The sequence below is a fragment of the Zootoca vivipara genome, chromosome 7 (genome assembly GCF_965207765.1).
Source record: "Zootoca vivipara chromosome 7, rZooViv2.hap1.1, whole genome shotgun sequence".
NCBI classification, from domain to species: domain Eukaryota; kingdom Metazoa; phylum Chordata; class Lepidosauria; order Squamata; family Lacertidae; genus Zootoca; species Zootoca vivipara.
Window position 1 is genome coordinate 16,739,617 of NC_142590.1, and position 27,427 is coordinate 16,767,043.

General features: G+C 39.7%; 1 protein-coding gene across 1 annotated transcript in view; it reads right to left on the bottom strand.

Annotated features, from left to right (window-relative positions):
* Window positions 1-230: 230 nt before the first annotated feature.
* Window positions 231-27,427, bottom strand: part of STXBP3 (syntaxin binding protein 3) — a 31,237-nt gene continuing 4,040 nt past the window's right edge. Inside the window, exons 2-19 of the mRNA XM_035122287.3 lie at window positions 26,866-26,915; window positions 22,069-22,150; window positions 19,494-19,570; window positions 18,186-18,264; window positions 16,585-16,685; window positions 15,665-15,813; window positions 14,763-14,853; window positions 14,089-14,213; window positions 11,411-11,515; window positions 9,888-9,945; window positions 9,192-9,257; window positions 7,909-7,989; window positions 6,806-6,944; window positions 6,095-6,201; window positions 4,082-4,180; window positions 2,273-2,358; window positions 2,034-2,182; window positions 231-1,094 (exon numbers count right to left, since the gene is read on the bottom strand). Of these exons, the coding sequence (XP_034978178.1) occupies window positions 997-1,094; window positions 2,034-2,182; window positions 2,273-2,358; window positions 4,082-4,180; window positions 6,095-6,201; window positions 6,806-6,944; window positions 7,909-7,989; window positions 9,192-9,257; window positions 9,888-9,945; window positions 11,411-11,515; window positions 14,089-14,213; window positions 14,763-14,853; window positions 15,665-15,813; window positions 16,585-16,685; window positions 18,186-18,264; window positions 19,494-19,570; window positions 22,069-22,150; window positions 26,866-26,915 (1,742 nt within the window). The 3' untranslated portion in view covers window positions 231-996. The remainder of the gene's footprint in view (window positions 1,095-2,033; window positions 2,183-2,272; window positions 2,359-4,081; window positions 4,181-6,094; window positions 6,202-6,805; window positions 6,945-7,908; window positions 7,990-9,191; window positions 9,258-9,887; window positions 9,946-11,410; window positions 11,516-14,088; window positions 14,214-14,762; window positions 14,854-15,664; window positions 15,814-16,584; window positions 16,686-18,185; window positions 18,265-19,493; window positions 19,571-22,068; window positions 22,151-26,865; window positions 26,916-27,427) is intronic.

Here is a 27,427-nt window from a genome sequence, read left to right on the forward strand (position 1 = left end):
AAAAAATTCTAATTTATTGCCCAGCAACAGCCCATTTATATCACTCCCTCCCCCAATTAGAGAAGAAAGAAGGGAAATATGGGAAATACATGTGGGATTGACCAATGATGCAGTTAATTTTGCAAGCTGATGAAAGAAGCAAGTCAGTCATCTGCCCTGTACTGCATTTTTTTCCGGAGTCCTGACAAAAATTACCAAAACAAGTAATTGAGACAACATATTCTTCAGAGTTCTTGATTGTTGATAAAAGGTTTATTACTTTCATGATTAACTTCACCCAAATACCATACAGAGAACCATGCAATCCCTGACACACATAACCAAAGTTCTGTCTTGAGATTTCTCAGGAAAAGTTTAACTTACACTTTGTACCTCACTGAAAGCAGCTGTCTATGACACTCTTACAAGTTGCATGGAATCTTGTAGCTTACCAAATTGTGGTTGTGAAATTGTGCTATACATTTACATTTCCTCTTGTAGCTAAGCTCATTGCCCTTTTATAATAGTATTTTTAGAAACAGACATTTTTTCAGGATAGAAAGTTTACACATTATTACTGAAAAATCATTAGCATATATACAAATGTTTCCCAAGTCCTAGCATGATATATTGCAATGGTGAGCATTCTCTACACCAAACACTTCACAGCAAGTACATTAATATAAAAACATAAGCTGTTACATACATCTTATTCTTATCCATTACCTCCCCTTCCCCCCAACCCAAGGAAAGCAGATTTCAAATTATAAAAAGAACAGTCCCAAATACAGCACTGATTTATAAAATATGTACATAGGGTACAATCCAGTTCAAATCACGGACTTTTAAGACCTGCTGATTTCAATAGGGAAGTCAGATATGTAACACTTCTCCCACTGTAATCATTTGAACTTAAAACACTCTTAACTGTCACTAAATTGTATCCATAATATTTATATTATGTGTTCTTAATATCTCTTGTTAAGCACAGCTGGAAATCTTTGAACGTTATAATCTCTATTCATTCTTAAAAAAGACTGTATCCTTTGATTTTGTTACAGTAAGTGCTTTTACATCATCCAGTAGTCTTCTAGGTGTCACGATGTTAGTGGAACCTGGTAAAAACAAGATGTAATCTTGAAGGAATAGTCATCAACAACATTAGCTTATTAAACTTGTACAATCTGCATCCTCATCAAGGTGCTGGGTTTGGTAAAGAGGTTTAAACCTCCCTGTTCACCCTCGTGCTGTGTATTTCCTCCCTTTTTGCTGCCACTGCCAAAAACAATGAAGTATTGGGGGTATGATTCGGATTTGGGGGGAGGGGTACTTTGGGCTCAGGATTAGCAACCCCTGAACTAAGTAATAACCTTGAGGCAACTGGTTAATTTTCTCCTAGATGCCATTAGTTTCACAAGCAATTCAGTATGTCAACAGTAGTACATATTACAGCCAAGTGGCTGTAACAGTGAAACATTTGCTGGGAAATGTTAATCACACACATTTCCTATTTCAAACTGCTCCTTCCCCAAACAGTTTTTCCTTTATTTTGAAAAATAAAAATAAAAGACCATCTGCATGCTATTACATGCATGTGCATTCAACATGTAGTTAGGCTCCTAAGACTATTTGAAGCTAACATGAGTTGCCAGTTGCTGTTATTTCAGATAGATAATTGCAAAATCTGATGCAACTTGACAGAGAAATGAACTACATGAGAATGCAAGGATAAAACACTTGTAGGAGAGGATCCATGCTTTCTGAAAATATGCAGACTAGATACAACAGCTATTTTAAATTGCTTGATCCTTAGAGGAACCAAGAGGATGATTCAAGAGAACCAATACAGAAATAGGGACTTTAGTCTTATGTAGAAGGGGTAGTAATGTTTAGAAATGTAAGTGGCAAAGTCAAATTGTAGAGGGAGCAGAAGGGGAATAAAATAAAGGACAGAAAAGGGAAGCAAAAAGAAATCCTGATGCTCCTATCACTTCTTCAAAAGCCAAGCAGTTTTTAGACAACAATCCTGTCCAAGCATATTTGGTCAGGCTTACCAATAATAACTTCACAAGACTTGTAGGCTTGAGAAACTTCATATGCACAGCGCATCTCAGAATATGTAATGCCTCCAATGATAAACACAATTAGCCTTGATCCACTTTTTCGGTCGTCCAAGTAACTAGTTTTGGGTTTATTGCGAGCACTGTAAAACAGAGTGGTAAAAAAGAACATTTGGAAATGAAAGGGAGAACATGCACACAATTTTTAACTTGAATACCATTAAATCACTTACCTCACTGCTCCAGAACCATTCCATGGTGCAGGGCACTGGGAACAATAAGGCCATTCTTTTGAGTCCAGTTTATTTTCTATAGCATCCTGGAAGAAAATGGGTTCTTTAAACAAATTAAGGTGATACAAAGTATTTATTCTGAGTCTTCAAAATCCCCAGATTTTCTATGAGTAGAAAGTAGGCATGAAGCCAGCATATAGCAACAAACACTTCTGGGTAAATGATGTAAACATGTTGACAAAAGAATGGAAGTTAAGGTTCCAAAGAACAAGCCACCTTTCTGAATGAAGGAACTGCCTGGTTATAAATAGCTTAAGTCCACACTTTAAACCATTGATTTCTTCTCCCATGGACTACTTGAAAATTGCTGAGGGTCTTGGTGGACACTTAATAATTTATCTGCCTGCTGCAGCAATTTTAATTCCATATAAATTTCTGCATATCTCTTTTTAATCACTCCTTATTCTCTGATGAACAGTATAAATGCTTAAGGCACACTAGGACTCTTTATTATTAAACTGTCTTTATAAATGTCTATTGTGCCGAGTTTGAAAGTTACTTTCTGAGCATGTCAAGATGAGCAAGAGAAAGTATGCAAGCATAAAGAGTGCTCTCATCCTCAGCCCAATAGCACTTCCAATGGAAGGAGTGTGTCCACAGATGAATGGAATAGATTTCCACTCTCTTTTATATTCTTCTCCTCCCAACTAGCTGCCTCCAAATCTGGATCCCAATTAGCAGATTTTTGGGGTGCACCAGGACTGCAGATGAGAGGAGAGAAAGATGAACTCCTGTTGTGCAAATGGAAGTCTGCTTGTACAAAGTTAGATTATACCTTTTGTATTAAAGGTAAAGGGACCCCTGACCATTAGGTCCAGTCGTGACCGACTCTGGGGTTGCGCGCTCATCTCGCATTATTGGCCGAGGGAGCCGGCATATAGCTTCCAGGTCATGTGGCCAGCATGACTAAGCCGCTGCTGGCAAACCAGAGCAGCACATGGAAACTCCGTTTACCTTCCCGCTGTAGCGGTTCCTATTTATCTACTTGCATTTTTGACGTGCTTTTGAACTGCTAGGTTGGCAGGAGCTGGGACCAAGCAACGGGAGCTCACCCTGTCACAGGGATTCGAACCGCCGACCTTCTGATCAGCAAGTCCTAGGCTCAGTGGTTTAACCCACAGCGCCACCTGGGTCCCCACCTTTTGTATTAGACTGAAGCAATTGTGTTATAAAAAGGTAAAGGGAACCCTGACCATTAGGTCCAGTCGCAGACAACTCTGGGGTTGCAACGCTCATCTCGCTTTATTGGCTGAGGGAGTTGGCGTACAACTTCCGGGTCATGTGGCCAGCATGACTAAGCTGCTTCTGGCGAACCAGAGCAGCGCACGAAAATGCCATTTACCTTCCCACCAGAGCGGTACCTATTTATCTACTTGCACTTTGACGTGCTTTCGAACTGCTAGGTTGTTATACGGAAAATTTTGAGTGCGAAACATCAGATTCAGAATATGCCGCTCTAGAAACCTGTATCACGCCCTCAGGACTCTCCCCAAGTCATGCCTTCTCCCCAGAAGGTTGTACGGAACAGACTAGGGGCCCTGGGCTGAAGAAAGCTCTTCACCTCTGGATTAAATGCAGCACACAACTATAAGTTTTGACCTATGCAGTCATTCCCCCAGAAAACTTATCAGGAGTAAAAGTTTTATATTAAACACAACTAAAATAGGGATAACAGCAAACAAGCAGAATTTCTTTAAAACATCCAATATTATATGCATGACTAAAACCTATTTATTTTAGAAATTTTACCTCCATAATATCCTTAATAACAGGTGTCCATCTAGAAAGTTGAAATGTTTGTTCTGAGGAACGATCCTTCCTTGATGATCTGCGCTGTTGTGATGCAGCCTAAAAAGCCAAAGATATTGAGCTTGATTGCTACTGAATGCTGTTAGGAATAATATCAGTAATGCATTTATAACAGGTTATAAACCACTGAAAGAAATTAAAATAATTCAAAGACAACGTTCTGCAGTCTATTATACAGGGGTTTCAAAGAAAAGTAATCGGAGAGAATAAAATATTTTCTTCCGCAAGCGAAAACAGAAGTACAACTCTTAGTAAGTACATAATAAAATGAAAGTTTTAAAACTTAATGGAAGACCATTTTTATACAAAGGGATTTGTAAACATTGGTTGGCCATGAAATTGCATGCATGCATGCTTCACTACCAACCCTGCCCCTCCCAAATCCTTGGCATACAATGGACACCCAGGGGAGGGGTGGAAGATCACTTTTGACATCATTCACTTCTTAGTCTATATTTGCCACAAGTTACCCTGCTACAGGGTATGAGTTACGCTACATGACTTCAGAGTAGCTTCCATACTTGCTACTCTACTCAAACTATACACAACTCATGAGTCTGAGTGACAGCAGAGCTATCTAAAACATTTTTTCTCAAGCACATGGCATATTTTGCACTTCTTATAGCACAATAAATTCATGTTTACTTGGAAATAAGTCCTAATATGCACAAAGGGGTTTGCTCAAAAGTATGAGTATGTTTAGGATTGCAACGTTTGGTTTAAGAGGTCAGCACAAAGAAGTTGCAGTCAGAGTTTCACATTCTTCCTATGAGGCTGGGCTTTAGTGTAATGATGTGAGATGCAAGCCAGTGAACTCCCTGGCTCAAGTCTCCCATCAGTTGCAAATTCATTACATGGTTTTATATAAACCATACTATCCTGCTTTATGCCCCACCCCTTACTTACAGGGTTGTTTTACAAATCAGAAAATCATCTGTGTGAAGCAATCTGAACTCCCTGAAGTACTATATAGACATTATGTATTAACAATACAGTACAACTTACTAGGATTTAATGCTAATAATATGAATATTATTATTATTACTAACCTGCAGCAAATTCCCCAATTTGTTCTAATCTGCAAATATGTCGTGTAGATATGCCTTAGGCTGCTACATGAATAAGTTATGTTCAGAGTAAAGGTAAAGGGACCCCTGACCATTAGGTCCAGTTGTGACCGACTCTGGGGTTGCGCGCTCATCTTGCATTATTGGCCGAGGGAGCCGGCGTATAGCTTCCAGGTCATGTGGCCAGCATGACAAAGCCACTTCTGGCAAACCAGAGCAGCACATGGAAACGCCGTTTACCTTCCCGCAGTAGCGGTTCCTATTTATCTACTTGCATTTTGACGTGCTTTCGAACTGCTAGGTTGGCAGGAGCTGGGACCAAGCAACGGGAGCTCACCCCGTCACAGGGATTCGAACCGCCGACCTTCTGATCGGCAAGCCCTAGGCTCAGTGGTTTAACCACAGCGCCACCTGGGTCTATGGAAATCAATGAACTACGACACAATTAACCTAAATCTGCTTGGTGGAATTCAGTGTCACATTATGATGAATGTTCCATCTGTTCAAGAATTTCAGATTGCCAGACGGAGCACTCTCCCCTCTTCTCACCCCATGCATTGTTATTGGGGTTCTCTTGACTCCTCCAGAGCCAATTGTAGGGGTGGGAGCCCCATTGTGCAAGCTAAAGTCTTGCGCAGGGCTTCAGCTGACAGAGCTCATTAGGTGAATCTTGCCCATTGATTTCACTGAGTCTACTGCGAGAGTGACAGTTTGATACCACCCTCTGATTATGTTTGAGTTTTTAAAAAATTGGAGTATTATGTCAAAGACAGAAGTAAGGGAAAGTATAGTAGAAAACAGAAATGGCATGAGGATAGTGGAACAGGCCTTAGAAAACAAGCAAGAGGTAACAGTGTTGACAGGAAAAAAATGCTGCATTTCTTACTGCGATGACGACAGGTACACCAAGATACTTCCAATTTTTTATCATGTCACTATCGTTTTCAATCTGTACGTTCTGGATCAGCTTGTCCAAGTTCTCTTGTGTAGTTCCTTTTTCCACATTTAAAAATAAATTTGACATTTTGAATTAGTAACTTTATGAGATTTGTGTATTTATTTATTACATTTATATACTGCCCATTTATATATTGCTCATTAACCAAGTGCTGTGCGCATTGAAGAAACTAAAAAACAAAACAAAAAACAAAATGCTTTAGAGTAAAATTCAATCACAGAATTTAAGTAAGCATTAATAAGTTTGAAACACTTTATAAAGTGCTACCCTTATACCTGTAGCACTGTTCTGAATAAGTTTGCACCACGGCAGGCCTGAAAAATCTCCATCTCACCAGCAATCCAATAATTACAGTTCAATACAGCTATCCCAGATATATTTTAAGATTTATAAAAATTATTTTTAGGGCTGGGCAGCTTTTTATCCATACTTGGCTACATGCTCTCCAAAAGAGTAATTTCAACAAGAACTCTTGCATAACTGTCATTTATCTCAATAAGCCATGCTCTGGTGGCATGAGTGAAATGTGGCCACATATACACATGTGCATACACATGTCATTTCATTACATTCATGTAGTTCAGTGTATGACATAATAAACTATGTTTTAAAACAGTAGATAGAACATTTAGACCTTACCATTTGTGCTGAAGATGTAGAGGAGGATGGCTCTTATCTTATCATAGCTATCGTGATTTTTATTGAGCAGTACTGGAAGAAGGACTCGCATCTGATCTTTCACTTTCTGTCCCTCTACATCTGTTCCAAGAGCCAAATCCTAAGTTACAAACAAAAGATATCCTCTCAAGTTCACAGCAATTATTTCAGCATACTTTTGTATGTTGCCATACAACATAGCCTTAAGTGGAGGTAGAATTTTGAAGGCATATCATATATGTTGTATTTCCAGGCAACTATCCCTTCTCTCCCAAATACAATTACGACTGTACCAGATTGCTAGGAGGAATGCTGTAAGAGGAAACCACACAGTACTAGCGGTAATGGAGCAAAAACAATACAAGTTCAGTTGTTAACCGATCCTGCAGTAGAGATTACTCAAGGAAACAAGTACACTTGATCCACTTCGTAAATTTATATCCTGTTGCATACTTTCTGCTGCTGCTGCTCACTCACCAGGTCTCTCAGTATAGCACTGGGGCATTAGTCTTAGTTCTGGATTTTTAGAAGTTAATAATAATAATAATAATAATAATAATAATAATAATAATAATAAATTATTTATACCCCTCCCATCTGGCTGGGTTTCCCCAGCCACTCTGGGCGGCTTCCAACCAAATATTAAAAACAATACAGCATCATAAAGTAGCCATGACATAACTGTGGCTCTTCCCATTGTTGAACAAAAGTAGCTACTGAAACTAACCCTTTAAAGGGCAACGAGAGACCACTATGATACTATCCTGGTAGCTTTTCTGGTCAGGAAAATAGGGCTATGGCAATACTATAGCCATACACGCTGCATTACTCTCCTGACACTCCCCCCTCCCTTTTTTTGCCAGTAGCTTTGCACTAGTATTCCAGAACTATAAAGAACATTACGGTAGTTACTTTTTACTAAACAGATTTTTAAAAGGCTACTTTGGCCAGAAATGTTGTTTTTAAAAGCCACCAAGATACAAAGTTCTCTCCTTAGGGGAATAGCCAATAGAATTTCTGTTATTATACTGTCCCCATTATTTGTTCAGTCCAAATAACATTGTACTCTTGGACAATTCACATACCTGTTCAACTTTGCACAGCTTTTCTATGTTATTCTTAAATTTACTCATGCAATCTTCAGCTATATTAAGATGCACTACTTGCTGCAAAACAGAAGCAAAAATTTGCTTACTTTTACATAATTATGACACAGCAACAGAAAACAAACAATTCATTAACAGGCAGTAAAGTTTTATGTTTCTAATCTTATTTTTTTAAAACAATCCACAAAATATAAGCTTCACACTCTACAATATTTACAAGAAGAAAGATGCAGCTATAGTGAACACAAATATGTTGCAGTTATAATTTTTAAGAATGCTAATTAAGGCCAGCCTAACACTTTCTAAAGCTGCAATCGTAACACACATTTAAGTAGTATATCCCACTGAATTTAGAAAGAGTTGAACAAACAAGCTTAAGATTGCCTGCAAGCCCGGAAAATACAATACAAAATAGATTTTGGGGTCTTTCTGACACACAGGATACGCAATTTAATATGATAATACATTTTAAAAATTAAGACAAATTCATTAGGCTTAGATCTATCAAAAGCAATTAGTTGTGAGATGTAAATGAAATCTTCATTTACAAACAGTCGGGATGCCTCAAACACCAGAGACAGGGAGCTAACAACCTTTATGTTTTGCTTTTGAACCTGCTGAGGTATCTGACTACCCAAATGACAACAGAATGCTGGACTAGATGTTCCTTGATCTGATCCAACAAGGGAATTTTTGTTTATGGAACAATTTTATCTCTCTTTAGGTTGTTAGTATGGCAGTTACCGTAACTAACTATGCAGTTGGGACAGTGGGGATTACCTTGCTAACCCTGCTTCTCCTGCCCAGATCTTTGCTCTGGTCAAAGGGTGAACTTCTGAAGCAATGAGTCTTCTTGTACTTGTGCAGGCTCCTTGTAAATTTTAGAATAGTGCAAATGCTTCCTGCTTCAGAAATTTACAGTCTAGCATGACAGGGGCAGTCACAATGGTGACAGGGGCAGAGCTAATGCAATGATCTCTACCAGCATCCTATGTGTTTACTTAACTCCAATTGTACCAGTTAGATTACTTGTACCAGGAGCAGTTCACATGGTGCCCTGCAGATGATATTTGACTCCAACTGCCATCAAACTGAGCCAACGTCACTAATCAGAGATCATGGGAGCTGTAATCCACAACATCTGGAGGGCACCTAAGTCATGCTTATACACCAGCATAATTACCACAAACTAAGCCAAATCTAGGCTCAAATCTAAAAAATGCACAGCATCCAAACACATAACAGTATTACATTTTGCTCACCTTAGTAATCTGTTTGCGAAAGTGGGGCATCTTCTTCATGAGCTGAGCCAGATTACTTAAAGATAGCTAGAAAATAATTCAAATTTCAGTTTCAAACATTTCACAAACAACGTTTCTTTTAATTTGTGTTTGAGGACCTGGAAATGCATACCCAGCTTCAAGAAGTCTACTAAGGCTGAAATCATGTGTTTACTTACAAGGTAAAAAGTATCTGTCTGAAGTCTGTGTTTTTATTTATTGACTGATTACATTTATTCATCGCTCAAAAACTATTGTTATTTAGGATTGCACTGCAATATATATTTAAGATTGCACTATCAATATATATTTTTAGTCTCCATTTTAGTAGGTGGATTTGCATTCAGTTATTCTCACTTCCAAACCCATGTCTTTAGTATCAAGGTACAGTGGAAACTCGGTTTACAACTACCTCAGTTTACGAAGGCCTCCGTTTATGAACACCGCAGACCCGGAAGTGTTTACATCCGGGTTCCGCGGCGTCGGATGCGCAGAAGTGCTCTATCGGCGCTTCGCACACGCGCAAAAGCATGCCTTCGGGGAACAAATGCCTCTGTTTACGAATGCCTCCGTGGGATGGATTGTGTTCGTAAACCGAGGTTCCACTGTAGTTTCACTCAGCAGAAGACAAATTTAAAAACATTTAGTACCACTTTAAAGTAAATATTTATTTCTTACTTTTCCTTCTGTTGCCTTTCTCTTTGATGAAACTTCTTTCATAAGTTTTGGTATTTCCCTGAAAGAGTAGAAGAAAATGGCTTCTTAATATTTTTAAATTAAATTGAGAATATATAAGTCTGAAATTCCATTCCTAGAAAAGCTAGATGGGTTTCCTCTTTGTTCTCCTTCTGCCATCAGGTGAAGACTGTTTTTATTCTCACAGGATTTGGGGAACTCACATTTTTTTAAAGGAAAGGACTTTTAATAATGCTGTGATATTTTTACTATCTGTTTTGTACCAGATTTGCTTTTATATTATTTTAATTCTATCACAGTTTCATTACTTTATCTATTCTAATTTATAAGTTTTTAGGTTTTTGTATTTCAGCTCTGTTGTCTTACTTAGTGTAAGCCACCTTCTGTCCTGGTTTGGGGAAAAGGTGGGAATAACAAACAAACAACAACAACAACAACAACAACAACAACAACAACAACACAACTGCTTAAAGCAGGGGTCCCAAACTAAGGCCCGGGGGCCGGATGCGGCCCAATCACCTTCTAAATCCGGCCCACGGACGGTCCGGGAATCAGCATGTTTTTACATGAGTAGAATGTGTCCTTTTATTTAAAATGCATCTCTGGGTTATTTGTGGGGCATAGGAATTCGTTCATCCCCCCCCCAAAAAAAATAGTCCGGCCCCTCACAAGGTCTGAGGGACAGTGGACCGGCCCCCTGCTGAAAAAGCTTGCTGACCCCTGGCTTAAAGGCTTCAAAATCAATGATAAAATGGTCTCAGATATGCCTACATAGAGGTAGTAAACAAGTTTATTTAGTAGAAATTCAACAAGAGCAGCAAAAAATGTAGATTTAGTCCTCAGAAATAAGTGGACTATTTTGTGTATGAGGAACATTCCCAAGGTGCCTCACAAGTCCCCGAGTGGTCAATAAGGTGATTCACTCAACTACTCTAGCATAAAATACAGTCTGCCACCTTCTACTGACTTAACGAGAGATGGCAGGACTCTCCCTTTATATTCCTTGGCTGTGGCCTATGGTTTGCCTAGAGCGGGGGTGGGGGGAACCTAAGGTCTGAGGGCCACATCTAAGCCTCTTTATCTGCCCCTCAGGACTATTACTAGACCCCTCCCTGGGTCACACCCCTCACCCTTGAATGCTTTTCATAGAATCATAGAACTGTAGAGCTGGAAGGGACCTCTAGAAGTCTAGGGTGATCAACTCCAATCCCCTGCAATGCAGGAATCGCAAAACACAGTCCCTGTTGTGGAAGCGGGAGCCCTTGTACTGGCATCCACTAGCATGCCAGGTTAGTTGAATACAACCTGATGGGCCAGATTCAGCTAAGTCCTACTCAGAGTAGACCCACTGAAATTGATGAACCAAACTTAGTCGCACCATTAACTTTAATGGGCCTACTCTGAGTAGGACTAGGACTAGTACTGAACACCACAGATACACACAGTTTTAAGTAGCTATCAAGTAACGTTATGTAAAACAGCAAAATACGTTCAATCGTACGCACTCCAACACATCTGCAATATGCCTGTGTCGGATTTTCACCCAGAGGTCATCATCTTCTTCCAGAATGGCTTCCCTTTCTTTTCCATTTGCACCTTCCGCCTTATACCTAAACATGGGGGGAGCAACTTATTTGTTGTAATAATATAAACAGAACAGAACAGTTTTTTGCACATATATTTTGTAGTTAAAGAAAAGGATTTTCAAAACTCTTGTTTTGAATACATCAAGAGTCTTAATTACAACATACAAAAGGAACAGTTGCACTTTTTAGGATATAAAAAGTTGAAATACTAAGCCAAGGAAGCCTAGGAATTATTCCTAGGAATAAGTCCCTCTAAAGTGAGAGCTACTTATTTCCTCAGAAACATGCACACAATATACTGAAAGGGTAATAATATTTTGTAATGTAATGTAATGTAATGTAATGTATAAAAGATCATCCACCGAGACGCAAAATGGCCTATTCCAACACCTATTGTCTGTTTATATAGGTCATTACATTAATCTCCTCCTTCAGTTCACAGAACAGTTCCTCGTACCGCAACGTGCGGAGAACAATGTCTCACTTTAAATTGGGGGAATACCGTATTTTTTCGTGTACAAGACTAGGTTTTTCCCCCTTAAAAAATAATATCAAAATATTTTGACAAAATAATGATAATGAAATATTTTGTCAAAAAAAATTTTTTGACTAAAAAATGTCAAAATATACATGGGGCCATCTCCCCCATTTTATTAAATCTGAGTCCCCCAAAATAGGGGGTGTCTTATACATGGGGGCATCTTATAGAAGGAAAAATATGGCAATTCAAATCCAACTATTGATTTCACATACAATCACAAAGCAGATTCTTATATGGGAATTATTTAATGTACTGTACGTGTATCTGTACTAACGTGCCTAGTATTGTATTCTTCCAGTTGTTAACCAGATTCCTAAGAACTAGGGGAATGCCACAGAGTTTACTACTGCTATGTCACGAAACACTGTTTATATGTATAGGAACTCACATAAAAACTGATTCAACCAGAAGGCAGTAGAAATACAAGAAAGGAAAAAAATGGAAAGTTAGTTAAGACCATATTATTGAAAAAGAGTTAGTAGCTATTATACAAATATGTCTCTCTTGAATGCATTAGTTATTCCTAAAGTAGATGTAGAAGATGGTGAAAAGCTGAAATCTTGCTGTGGAAGTTTGCATTTGAACTACACATACCAGCAGGTGATTGTTAGCTATTTACAGTGGAACTTAAAGGCTGTATACTTTAACAAACATGTCTGAAAGTGGGATAACACTCTTTGTATTAACATAAATCCAGAATGTGGCTTCACATTAGTATCTTAACAGCAATAAGCAGGACTTGATAAAAAATAATTATAGTCTGATGTGAATATTAGATTGGCACTTTGTCAGCAGGACAAAGGAAGTGTGCCTACATCTGTCTATCTATCTGTCTGTCTATCTATCTATCCACACATATATATAGGCTTTCTCTGCTGACATGAGTAAAACCACAAAAGTGTGGTATGATACATGGAGCTGTGGAGTCACATGGTATTGTTTGGCAGAGGGACAGATCAATGCTTTAAAATTTAGAGGAGCACTAAAGTTACTGAAGTGATTTAGCCTGCAGCATGATGCTATGGATCTGTGCTCAGTGGGGCTTACTTACTATATTTTGGATTTCAGCATTGGTAAAAATAATTCCTGACCAGATAAAAACTAACAATTTCTACTACCAACCATATTTACCTCCATACTGTCTACACTGACTAGCAGTAGTTTTCCAGGGTTTCAAATAGAGGGCATTCCCAGCCCCATCCTGGAGATGTCCAGGATTGAACTGGGGACTTTCTTTATACTAAGGAGATGCTCTACCACTGAGCTTCAGCCCACAAGATTGTTCACTGCCCATATCAAATCAATAGACTACACACTTCCATGAGACTCTCTGCAGACCACTTAAATAGAGAAAGTTGTCACACTTACAATATACTCAAATTCCCCTTCCCTTTTATGTTGAACTAAAGGTGGACTGTTCTGGAAGCTCTGCTTATGCCATTTTGATAGTTAAGATGACCCCATTCTTAATTGGTAGTGGCTGTAGCAATGAGCTCATGTGTGTGTGTATTCACATGCTTTGAAGTGCACTAATTGGCTAGCTTTGACAGTACTATTCTTATCTGCAGGTTGGGGATATTGGGCTCTGAGCCCAGAGAGGGGCAACATCGGTAATGCTTTGGGTATCAGCCACCTGTGTTCCCATGTGACGTATGCTGCTTTACCATATAAATAATGTATACACTTTACGCTGGGTGTGCGCAGTCCATCATCTGCTTGCCTGGTGGTGTCTGTCTTTCGTGCAAAATGCAAGAACGGGCAGGCTACTTTTTGCTGTTAAGTCTAAACCCTTCTTAATAAAGACGATGAAACTGTTCATTCTGGTGTCTTTAGAATCCTTCTTTGGAATCCCTGTGTCCCACAATTCTCAGGAGTCCTCCTCTGGCTCTGCAGTGTGTTAACACCTTTAAGCAAGGAACTTCAAAGGCAGTCCTTCTAGGGAATGTTCCATTTCAGCCAACATGGGATAACAAATATAGGGCAGAATGTATTCTTACATTGCAGAAGTTTATGAACTTGTGAGTATATTTTAAAATTGAGATGAAATTATACTTGCTTGTATGTGTCATTTTCAATTGGTAGCAGATCATAAGCCATTGCTTGAAAAGTGAGTTCATGGAGCACAGTCGACACAGGATCAAAGCCACGATCAATTATTAACAGCTGGGAGTGGGTTTTCCCCTAAAAATCAGAAAGCATCACTTTTTAAAAAAGATACAACAGACAAAACAGAGTGCTGTACAATCTAAAAAGATTTACTCTATCTTTTAAAAAAGAGGATGCACCAGGAAATTAAAGCTACACAAAAACTAACATGGAAAAAGGCTAAAGTTTATTCTCATATAATTAAAACAATAACCTTCTTCCCAACATATTCCAAGATTTTCCTGAGGTGCACCGATATCCTATACTCCTTTATTTCATGTGGAAGCCATTTAGGTTCCTTCAAGGAATCAGCAGTGAAGAAATGGAGTATCAGACCCCTCTGCCCTGAAGAGGTTTTTTTTTTAAAGTAACGTGCTGGACTTTACATGGAATAAGTTTTGTGTACAGGTTTGTGGCTTGCTTCTCCTTTTGTGTTATGGTTTTAAAAACCTTGTTCAATTCCACCCCCTTGTAAATGGAAGAGCATTATTAGCTCTTTTCCTGCGTTTACAACATTCATTCCTCCCAGCTACATTCGGAGGCTCTATCCCCAGCCTCCTAGGGAAAACTAAATATTCACTCTACCTTTACTTTACTTCGTTGATCAATTTCATAGTAGTTTTCAAGCTTTTTCTCAACTAATTGTGCAAGTTTGCTGGCGTTATCCAAAGGCTTGCTGAAAATAGAAAAAATTATTTTTGCTGACATTTATGAGGACAATAACAGATATCTGAAATAAGTGATCGTGAGCTAGTTGAGTTCATTTGCTTTATTAGAATTTGATCATTTGCTACAGAGTATTTCATACAAATGAAGCTGCCTTTTTTCAAGTCAGACCATTGGTCTGCCCAGCTCAGAACTGTCCATACTCAGGTGGTAGCAGCTCTCTAGTTTCAGATAGGAAGGAGTCCTTCCTGCACAGCAGTTCACACGGATACCACGATTGGAACATGGGCTCTTCTTTCTGCAGGAAAAGCATGTGCTTTATCACTAAGCTATGACTGTTCCCTAAAGTTCTTTATTCTGAACGCGTTGGGTTCCGTATGGGGTGGAGCTCACTAGCATGGGAAACACCAACCATCACAAACTTCATTAGGTTTATACATTTCTCCCCTCCTCCACTCTCTGAGTTGGAGTTCGGAAAAGTGTTAAGGAATTTACTAAACTAGGTACCTGCCAAAGACCTGGTTATGTATACCAAAGCTCTTCTGAATAGTCTCACACACACCAATGTTCCTTCAGGTGTGCAACCCTGCTTGTCTCCCTCTCTTCACCCAATCTTTTCCCAACGAGCACAAAGTACTTTTAATAAAGAATATTTGACTTCTCAGTATATATTCATAGATTTGTTCCCTACATGCAGGGGAACTGCACTGCCTCCTAACATTTCAGAATGGGCAATGTTGAATTTCCAAACTGTTCAAAGTGTAGAATCCATTTCTTATCAAACCAACAGAACATTTGGAATATAGTATTTCCAGTTGTACCTTCTGTATCTTACACCAGGATTTTCTTCTAGAGTGGCACATAATGTAACAATTTGCTCAGCTATTTGCTCCAATACGGTGTCATTTGTCTTCTCCATGATGGGACTGTAGCAGCGATAGAAAGCATTTGGGACATCAAGGGTAAATACCTAAAGTAAAGAAATGGTTCCAAATAGACTGTTTTAGGAACCAGAATGTAACAGAATGTAACAGCAACATCAGCAGAAGATTGAAACTATGATTTTATTAAATTGCAAGCGCAATAAAAATCTAGCACAACACATCTTAATGACCCCACTGTTCCTCTACCACTGTGGACTACTTTCTCCTCTTACTTAAAGACATTACTGTACAATACAACCTTTTTGCTACCTACACAGATGATGAAACCTGAAGTGGTCAGAACCAAGTTCAATAGTTCAATATTACTGACTGGGCAATGTAATTTTCAAAATAACCTTCAAGGAAAAAGAAGTCTAAAACCTAAAAATCTGCACACACAAAAATCTCAGCAGGTGACCAAAACTCTAATGTCTAAATAACTATACTTTGATTTCACTTTTCCCATTTGTAGAGTTTTCTTTCAACAACTAGTGAGTTTTATAACTTATGGAATATGTTCCAACCACTGAAAACCCCATCTGGTTTCTAAAGCTTTAGGAGAAAATGCCTACATATTTTCTGTCTGCAGCTATGATGGCTGGCAATGTTATGTAAGAGGAGTTGAAATATTGTGTTAAAATAATAAAAACATATTTGACAATATTCAAAATATGCAGCTTTCTAGTAATTTTTGACAGGATTACTTTTATTTAACTACTATATAATTTAACAAGCAAGACTCCACATAATAAGCATTAGTTATTTAAAAGGTTAAAAGAGGAAACATGGAAAAGTTCAGTTCAGTAAATTAAGCTTACCTGTGATTCATAAGGGAAAAAGTTAATATTTATTTCTTTGCACCGTCTTATAGCCTTTGAACAAGATGACTTCATTTTATTGAAAAGTTTGTCATCACAAACTAGGAGAAGAGAAAGGTTTTTCAGCTGTCGTATTATTTCATCTTAAAAACTTATTTTATGCAACAGGCAGTGTGTAAGTATGTCTTACCAATAATTTTAAATACACCAAGAATCTATTGAAAAGTACTTGTTTTTTTCTTCATGTGGGTATTCTGAGGCATCCACAATGGTCTGATTAGGGGGGGGGAACTAAACCATAATTTAGTGTTACAAGAAGCTCCTGCCTCTTCCTCCTCCTCCAGTGCAACCACAGAATTCAGGAGTTCTTAATTCAATATTTTATTAGCCACCATTTACAGTGTCATCTGAACTACAACAAACTGTAGTTAAACTTAATTATGATTAATGAAAGTAAACCAACTTTAAACCATGGTTTATGCAGTCACTTGTTTCCAGCGGTTACAGTTAAGGCTTCAGGCAATTTGCCAAACTGTGGTTAAACTAAAGCAGGAGTGAATAACCTTTGACCCTGCAGGCTAAGCTGGGGCAGTTGGGAGTTTGAGTCCATCACCTGGAAGGTCACAGGTTAGACATCCACAGGCTAGCCAAACCAAAGCAGCCTGCTCTTTGCAACTGTGCTGGAGGAGGAAAGGAGAAGTAGTGAGGAGAGGTAGTAAGCATGTGAGCCCAGAAGCGAGCTGGGTTAATTCTCATTATACCAAACCACGGGAGCTGAACGAGGTCAAAATATCTTACCTATAGTGGCAAACTATTTTTAAGCACCAAAACAGAAGCAAGTCTTGAGACTAAAATATTTGTGGAAGGTCACCTAACCCTCTAGTGTTCACCAGTGTGGGGGTGGGGTGGGGGGTGGAGAGCAAGGGGGGAGACTGAAGGAAAAAGCACAGAAAAGTATTGTTCTACTACTGCACGTCCCTTGCACTAACAGGAACATTGCATACCACCCACTGCTCTGAACCTTTTTGTTATCCTAATTTGAGAAGACCTTTTCAGTGGACATGTCCTCATTTTGTTGTTATCTCCCGAAACTGCTAACCAAGGCAACTGTTTTCACATTTAGGTAAATTATTAAAAGTTTTTTTTTTCTACAGCAGCCATTTCTGGCAGATAGGAGGCTGGAAGAGTATGACTATAAATGGTATCCTAGTTTTTACTTTGTTTTTACTGTTGATACACCAAACCTATATAGCTTTAGGATTGTCTATGCTTCAGGGCTGTTTTAATGGATGACTGCTATTTGTTGTGATTATATTGTTTCATATTTTAAGCTGTTCTGGCAGCACTATGGAACCAAGTTGGCAGGAAGAAATCCCAAAGACAAAGTACTTAAAGCAGCACTTGGAAGAAACTGCACTAATGTATACAGAATAATGTGGGGAAGCACATAATATTCTTGTCAGAATAATGTAGGTTTTTTTAGTCATAACCAATCCCCTCACACCTGAAATATACAAAAGGATCAAAGGTCATTATCCTGACTGCTCCCATGGCTACAATAAAAAAAATCAATGAATCTGCTACAGTCAGTGAATACTTACAGTCAGTAAAGTAGACATATGCTGCTTTATACTTGCTGGATGATTTACTGACGAAGTCATTTATAAGCCCATCTACAGACTGAACAATTAAAACAGTACATTCTAATTTATTTCAACTCTTACAAATAGGATCCAAGGCACTGTGGATCATCTATACTAAAAGATATCTCAACTTGATTAAGTCTATATTTTTGTGATTATCATGTTTTTAGGAAATAAATTTGACTACTACAAATATCAATATCAACTGATATTTAAGTGAGGAACTCTGTATATTTCCTTTTAAAGAAAGTGCTAAAACAAATATGAACAAGTCAAAATCTTGGGAGGGGGGAAGGGGAGAGAAACTGCTTTAATTAGCATAGAGAAAATTATTGGCAAACAAAACTTGTATTTATTTTATCAATATACAGATTTATAGGAAGTGTACAGCAAATCATAAACAACATACAAAGAAGTTTATTTGGAAGATGCAGAAAAGACTATTTGAAATGCATGACTATAGTTTTTTTTTCAAACAAGCTATAATCAAACTGTGATTATGATCCTGACTTGTTAACAAACCACAGTGTAAATCAGGCTTTCCCAAACTTCAGTTCATTGACCCCTTGAGGAGCTTATAGTTAAGAAACCCCAACCCAAATTCTTAGGAATGTAAATGAAATAGTCAAGAAATATCAATATATAAACAACACTTGTTAATTATCCATCACCATTACTAGGAATCAAAGTGGAAAAAATAAGGAAGCAAAATAAGTGAATTTAATAATAATTTATCTTATCAAATGAGATGGGTGGGCCTGAGTGGCTTTAACAAGTTTATGAATATTGGGCTGTTGGTTTGCAAGTCTGAATCTTAAGTCACCGCGTTCTGTATTGTGGAATCACCTTATTAAATACAATGATTCTTCTTAACAAGGGAGCTGCACTCTGTACATTCCCATGCCCTTTACTTCTGAGGTTCATCATTCCCAAATAAATGTGTTGCACCATATCTCATAAACTTCCTTTCCACCCCAGATGCTTGTTGACCCCCAAGGTCTTTATTTTCTGTTATGTAGCACAAGTATGCTTGTGCTTTTCTGGATCTAACCCCACTGACAAAAAGAGAATTACATAAAGTATAGCCCTTTCAAATAAAATTCTGATCTGCAATGACCACTGTTCCTCAGCAACTCTTTACTACTACTACTACACATTTCAATGAAGTAGTAACCTATGAACATTTTATCACATGGTAATTTAAAAAAAAAATATTCACAAGAAGATTAAGTCAAACTGACCAAGAGGCTTAAAAAAACAACTAACCTTTGCTGTAGGTGTGATGAGATAAATGGCTTTCATGTTAGGGACTGGCTCACGGTTTTTATAAACATTCTCCACAACTACAAAATAAGATATATATATATTTAAAAAACCTTCAGTATTTTATACATCTACATTTGCAAAACGAATAAAAAGTACATGATGGATCTCTGATTTGGTAAAACTCCATTTTCATGCTGGATCCCACTTTTCCTAATAATAATTCTAAGCCAACTCAAAACTTACAATCAAAATAATTACGGTACATTAAATTAACAAAGCATGAAAACAGCAAAACAAAACATATTATGTAAGTCCTGCACTTGATCAACAATGTGGCAATGGGGGCCATAGGGGAAATCTAGGAAACTCCCACCCAACTCTCTACCTCCAATGGGGAGCACTACTGAATTCAGGCTCCCTTCCCTTGGAGCCCCTTCCATTCTTAGAGGGGTGAATCTGGATCCAACCCAGTAATTTTAAAAGAAGAACTGCAGGTTGCACGTACTTCCTTGTCTCTCATAGGGGAATGCCTTTAAGATGAAAGAAGCAAACAAATTGCTGAGCCAATTGCTGAGTGTTGTAATTAGGGTTTTTCATTTATCCTTTGGTAAAGACCAAAATGACCACAAGTCAAACCCAAATAGGCCTGAAATCAGTGATATGCTAATAAATTCAGGCATCAGTTAGCAAACTTAGTTTACAAAATAAGCATGATACCGCAAACTGCATGTAGTCTCACCACCTACAGGTGTTAAATAGATTTACATAATGATTCTAATCAATCACTATTATGTAAATAGATTTTTAAATGTAAGTTTTATCATGGTAGTTTTTCAGGCACTTCCAGCTTTATATCATAACTACTGTACTTTGTATATGAGCTTGAAGATAGCTGCAACAAGGAAAAATAAATTTATTTAGTTTCTTTAAATATGGCTGTTTATAGACTATAAAATTTAACACCAAAATCCACTTTGGAATTTATCACTTCCCACCACGCCTTCATTAAGCATGATTTTCCATCTGCCCCCACTGTCAAATGTTTCAGAAAGCCATAAATATACTAGGAGCTACTGCCTCAGCTCGCTTCGCTGTCTCTCCGTTCTGCCTTCAAAGTCTCACTTTGTCCCTCCACAAGGCAACATGCAGGAAGGGCCAGTAAAGAAGTTCCCCCATCCTCAACTAGAGCAGCCTTGCTTGCTCTTCCCTGCTGCCTACCAAGAGAGCAGACAGCTTGCCCAAACCATGGGCCATGCAAGCTGTGGAGGAACAGGCAGGACAGGCTGGGGCAGCTCCCCAGCAACCTCCCTGCTTTGCTGCTGCTTTCTTCCTCCTCAGTCTCTGATGCTGCTAAGTATGAAACAGCATGGTTTGGTGTGAAGGTGTACAGCAGGAGGAGAGCAGGCAGTTGCTGGGGAACTGCCCCAACGGGTCCTGGACTCCTGCCTGTTCCTCTCTGCCTGTGTTTTTGCCATCATGTCACCTAGTGGCAGCCATGCAAACTGCAGCATGATGACAATCCAACAACTATATCAGGCATCCCCAAACTTCGGCCCTCCAGATGTTTTGGACTACAATTCCCATCTTCCCCGACCACTGGTCCTGTTAGCTAGGGATCATGGGAGTTGTAGGCCAAAACATCTGGAGGGCCACAGTTTGGGGATGCCTGAACTATATTATATCAGTAAGCCATTCTGTAATTAGCAATTCCCCTACCCACTGTTGTAGTTTGGAATACAAGCAGATTAACATTATGCCACCCCAAGCCACAGAACCTTTAGCCCACATTCTCAGTGAGAGCACGACAAAAACCAAACCAAAACAACCCCAGAAAGATTAGAGAATGAGAAAAGAAACACAAAGTTAAAAGCAAGATTCAAGAGAAAAAGCTTTTAACACTGTGGTTTTCTTGGGATTCCTCCCACCCACCCAGGACATGTTCCCTGTTTACTACCTACTGACCTGAAGAGCAGTAGCACTCTCCCTTTATAGTCTCATTCAAATACATCTTAAACAGACACACAGTATGAGATACATCCCTAGAAATTCACCCATATCTAAACACAGTAATATATTTAAGGAAGGAAGGTAATCCAGAGGAAGTAGGCATTTAATACAGAATACTCACAGTTCTAATATCCTATCTAATATGACTAACTTTCCTCATTAACTATGCTAACTCACTCTTCTCAAATTCTCCCTTTCTCTGTCTCTAACACACACCTCTTTCAACTGTCATTTTGCAACAGACACACTCAAACTCCACCTGACATTCCATTCAACCCCCTCCTGACAATTCTTCCATTCATTATTCTGTTACAACTACATACCAAAAGGATAAGAAACTCAATGAAGACAAAGTTAACAGGTGGAAGTAACAAATCCAGCAGCAGAATGAGTAACAAAAATAAGTGAGATGAAAAAGGGTAGGTTAATTACACATATGCCCCATTGAAATTCATGACTTTTTCATTTCAGCAGTTTAATAATTTCCACTGGGTGTCCTCTGCAAATGCTGACAAAACAAGTTTCCCCAAATGCCAGAATCACAGAACTCTGTTTAAAACGTACTTACCAGTGATCCCTTCTGCTAATAAGTCTGTCATTTTACCACATGATGACAGAAGTTTTGTGGTGAAGTCATCTAGAAGAATTATCTGTATAAAAATGTTGAAGTAGTGCTTTAGAAAATTATATCCAATTGTATGCTTCTTTATTGAAATTGGTTTTGATGCCTGGTTGTAAGACGAGAGCTTAATGGTAAATCAAAATTGTTGTACCTACTAAAGCATTCATTTATAAAGTGTATAATACTCCTCATTTCAGGCCCCAAGAACCCCTGGAGCTTCCAAACATTAAATATAATATAAATCCTATAAATTAAACATCACGGCAGCATCAAAAGAAACCATCACCAAAAAGAATACAACTATATATTTTGCAACAGTTTGATTTTTGATATTAATTTGCCTCAAAGTACTTCCTAAGTAACTAGAATTTCACTGCCTGCTGAAAGGTGAACAATAATTAACCCACATGCGTGTCTCCTGGAAAAATGGTTCACAATTGTGGCACCACAATTGCTGCCTCTCATGCCCACTCACTTCACTTCTGAAAACAGAGGAATATGGAGCAGGGTGTCAGATACTGATCTGAGCGCCTATGTGGGAGCAGGCAATCCATTCTAAATCCAAGTCCCTTACTGTTCTTGAGTTTTAAGAGTTAAACCAGGCCAGGACAATTCCACAGTCAATGTAGATGTAATATCAATGCAAGAAGCCCCAGCTAGAAGTCGGCTCACTGCATTTTGTGACAACTCTAGTTTCTGAACAGTTATCTTTTCCAACGCAGTCCCTGTAGTAACGTATTGTTATCCCTCATAAGCCCCGTGGGATATAAATAAAATATATAATGTTATATGCATCAAGTCCGCATAATGTGAAGCGAAGGAAAAAAGAGATAACACAATCAAAATTTGCACTAGAAATGAAACCAGTGTTAGAAACTGAGATATAAAAGCTAGGAGCTAAATGGCTCCTTAAACCTAGGTTATGAGCACAACAACAGAATGTCTAGGCGTGCTTTTTTATAACAAGAATACAAAGCTGCAAATGAATGAACTGCAGCTAAAATATTATGTTCATTTTTCACATGGTCTAGTCCTTCCCCTGCTCACCCCCCTAATATTCTTAAGATGGTCTCTTCCAGTCTTCAGAGAGTAGCTGGAAGTGGGGAGGCAGAAAAAGGTCCTCCTTTTCTTCCACACTCCAGTTTTAATCTGAAATCTTAGGCACAATACTGTGCCCAGAGCTCAGAAACTGCTCACGTTAATGAAATTCCCTGTCGCAAAATGCGCCTAGAACAATGGGCGTTTCGAGCACTGAATGGAAACACTGTGCTTACCAGTCCCCGTCCTCTCTTCTGCAACAAAATGAAGATGCTCAACATATACAACTAGACATTAAGGCACATTAAGGTACCGTGTTTCTCCTATTTTAAGACGTATTCATAAAATAAGCCGTAGCAGGATTTTAAAGCATTTGCGAATTATACGACATACCCCAAAAATAAGCCATACCCATGAGCTGTGCGGAGCGAGACCACCAAGCGCCCCAGCCAGCCAGCGGGACCAAGCACGACGGCCGTGGCAGGAGGCGGCCTGCCGAGTTGGTGTTCAGCAGTGCCGCGCGGAGCGCCCCAAGCCTCCTGTCCTGTTGCTGCGGCTGGCTCCCGGAGGCTTGGGGAGCTCTGCGTGGCGCTGCTGGGCGCCGACCCGGCAGGCTGCCTCTGGGAGCCAGCAGCAGCAACGAGTCCGAGGATCTCGCTGGCTTCCTCTGTCCCCTTGATTTCTGCATTGATGAGTTGGTTTGGAGAGGCGGACGGCAGAGTGAGTGAGTGAATGTGTGTGTGAGAGAGAGGTAGGAGAAAACAAGCCCTCCCTTGCTGGTCAGGGGGTGGGAGAAAGGTCCCAGGTGGGAGAAAGGTCCCAGATTCTCAAGGTTCCCCCTCCTCCCTCTCCGAGTTTAATGGGTGTTTGGCTGCGGCGGCGGCATCCCCAGTCTGCCGATGTGAACAAGAGGGGAAGAGCGAGAGCTGTGGAATGCCATCCTGCAATGTTGAAATTGCCATTGTAATTTCCACTCCCTGCTCCGTTGCCTCGCTCGCTTTCTCACCTCACCTCCGCGAACCTCCCCCACACCGTCCTTCTTTCTTCCTCCCCCTCTCCTTTTCAGCGATCCTCTTTTCCTCTCTGCCCCCCCACCTGCACTCCGGTGTCTGATTAAACGAGAAGGAAGTTGGGGAGTAGAGGCTGCGAAGCTCTCCCTTTAAGAGGCAGCCTGCAATGACGAATTGTTGAAATTGCCATTGCAGGCTGCCTCTTAAAGGGAGAGCTTCACTCCCACACTTCCTTCTCATTTAATCAGACACCAGCACGGGTGAGCGAGGGGAGCCGATCCCCGCCGCGCGCTCGCTTAAATTACGCGAGCCACGCCCCCCCCGAGGCACCCAGATTGGATGCGCCAAGGGCGCGTCGCGGCGGGGACCTGGCCAATGGGCTAGGGGGAATGCTAGCCATTCCCCCCCCCCCACGTGAAGTCCTCGTGGGCCCACAACATCTCCTCCCCCTCAGGAGGGAAGAGATTTTGTGTGGCGATACCCCGAGGCCTCCCCGAGAGAAATAAGGACACAAAACACGTTGTATAGGGTTAATGGGCATAAAAGGCCACAAGTTTATTGATTACGGATGTAGAGAGGTATTGGCATAGGCATTAGATCTAACTGACTATATCTGACTCCAGCCCGCTCTGCTGGCAGTCTGTGAAGGGTTAACCACCATTGGATGAGTCCTGCGATGCCCATCAACTAGGAACCCATCCTGGGGCCACCATTAGGGGTGTGCCCCCTGGCCCTCACCTACCACGGCTTCGGACTTGGCAACGCCCCGGACTCCTTAAGGGAGTACCCTTCCGCATTTCGGGGGAGGTGATGGCCGCAACCTCCCCCCCGCACCTGTACCTTCTAGAATTAATCCGATGCCTACCGCCAATCGAGCCCCCAAAGAGGGGCTCACCGCCAATACCCTCACAGGGCTGCTTCCTTTCGCAATCATAACATTTTACCTCAAAGGGTTATCATTTTGGGTCTCCGGGGATGTTTGTTCACGCGGGGCGGGGAGGAAACCCACCCAATCACTTCTTGGAGTGGTTTAAAGCCACAGCGTCCCCTGGTAAAAGGCTGAGATTTCTTCACCAGCCCTGTTTACTTGCTACAGCCTTTTGCCTTCTTCCCCCAGTCTTCCCCCAGTGTATTTTAAGACACCCCTTGAAAATAAGCCATATGCTTATTTTCTTGAGTAAAATAAATATAAGACAGTGTCTTAAAATAGGAGAAACACGGTAGTGGTGATCACATACTAAGGACACTGCAATACAGGCCTAATGAACTAATAGATTTATGCCAAGGACTGCCAATGTGAGCATACATGCACCCAGAGGGCTTCCCTGGCATCCACATGACTTTTTACTGTATCTGAAGAGCGTTATATATCCTAGACAAGTGATTTGTTCCTTTAGTTAAGGAAATTTTAGTTTACAAAATAAGACTAAAATATTAGATGTGTTCTTCTTGAATGGTCAAAATATTTGAAGAAGTTATACTAACAGTGTTATGCTGAGATATGAATGGGCATTTTGCTTGTTCACAGAGCTCCCTATGCAACATTGCAAAATAAAATCCAGGAACTCATCAATTAACCATAATTTCCTGTTACATCTAAAGCAGGAACTAGGCTTGCAGGCTTCAGAGCATTAAATGCATTGTTTGAACCTGGCTTGTTCCAAAGGTGGTTCAGACAAAACAGGAAACTATTGTTAATTAGAGGTTTAAGTCAGTTTGTGCAAAGGGAAGAGCGAAGAGGCACCACTAGCAAGCACAAGACTCGCTTATATATTGTCTTAATAAATAGAAATATGATTGTCTGATTTTTCCAAAGAGTGTAGATTTCCAAAAAGTGCAGCATTTCAGTAGTTCCCATTCAATTTAAACACTATGTTCTTGAACAGTATATCCACATTTTCCTTTGACCCTGGATTGTGGGGATGTACTGAAGCCCAATGCAAACATTTAATTAGTCAAGGTCTTAGGTTCCAAGAAGTGCTTGGGACACAGCTCCTCTGAAATCAAAGAGCCTCTCATTTAAGGACACATGTACAAATTTAAAATCTAAATGAAACTGTTTTAAATATCATTTTTTCCTTAAAAGAACTTATGGAACTGTGATACGGCTAGTTACAGGTAGGTAGCCGTGTTGGTCTGACGTAGTCGAAAGAAAGAAAAAATCCTTCCAGTAGCACCTTAGAGACCACCTAAGTTTGTCATTGGTATGAGCTTTCGTGCGTATCTGAAGAAGTGTGCATGCACACGAAAGCTCATACCAATGACAAACTTAGGTGGTCTCTAAGGTGCTACTGGAAGGAATTTTTTATTTTTTGTGATATGGCTGTCAGACATGTAGCCCTTCCAAAGGCCACCATTACTTGACTAGGAGATGCCTAGTCAAGTACATTGTGGTGGATGAACTACTATACAGTACAGTGTTACCTCGGTTTAAGAACAGCCCTGTTTATGAACTATTTGGTTTACGAACTCCGCAAAATTGGAAGTAGTGTCCCGGTTTGCAAACTTTACCTCAGTCTAAGAATGGAATCTGAACGGTGGAAGGGCACTGGCGGCAGGAGGCCTCATTAGGGGGAAAAGTGTGCCTCGGTTTAAGAACTGTTTCGGTTTAAGAACGGACATCCAGAATGGATTAAATTTGTAAACCGAGGTACCACTGTATTTGATAAAGGCAATTAAAAAAGATTAAACATACCTTCCATTCCTCTTCTTTCCTACAGTCATCAAATACTGCTGCTTTTAGCTCTGAAAAAGAAATCCAGCATTTAAAATAGCAGCACTGTAACAATGTAATCTAGCTCTGTAAGGAAAACGCCTGACAGTTCAAACAACTAATTTCATTTCAACAAAAAACTGACATTTTTATACAATGTTTTTGCTAATGGCATAAGCTAAAAAGAACTTAGTTTAGTGTTGAAAAGAACATGGCAGCAAAACATTAAAATGAAGTACAGTATGTAGAGTAACATTTCAGAACTGTAAATATAAGCAACTCCTTAGATGTCTCCCAACTGCAAAAGATGTGGCACATGACTATTTTCCTCTCTGCACATCGAAACTTCAAAAAAGCAAACTGAAACCCACAAGCTCATCAGGAAGTTCTCCACCTGCAAGACTGCTTCTGTCTCTAATGTATTTGCAAGTTTTGTTTATTTTTAAAGTATTAATATGGTTACTACTGCTGCAAGTGCAATACTAAAGCAAGGGTGTAATATTTTAATGGAAAAAAGACTTGAGAAATGGTACTTAAACTGGTG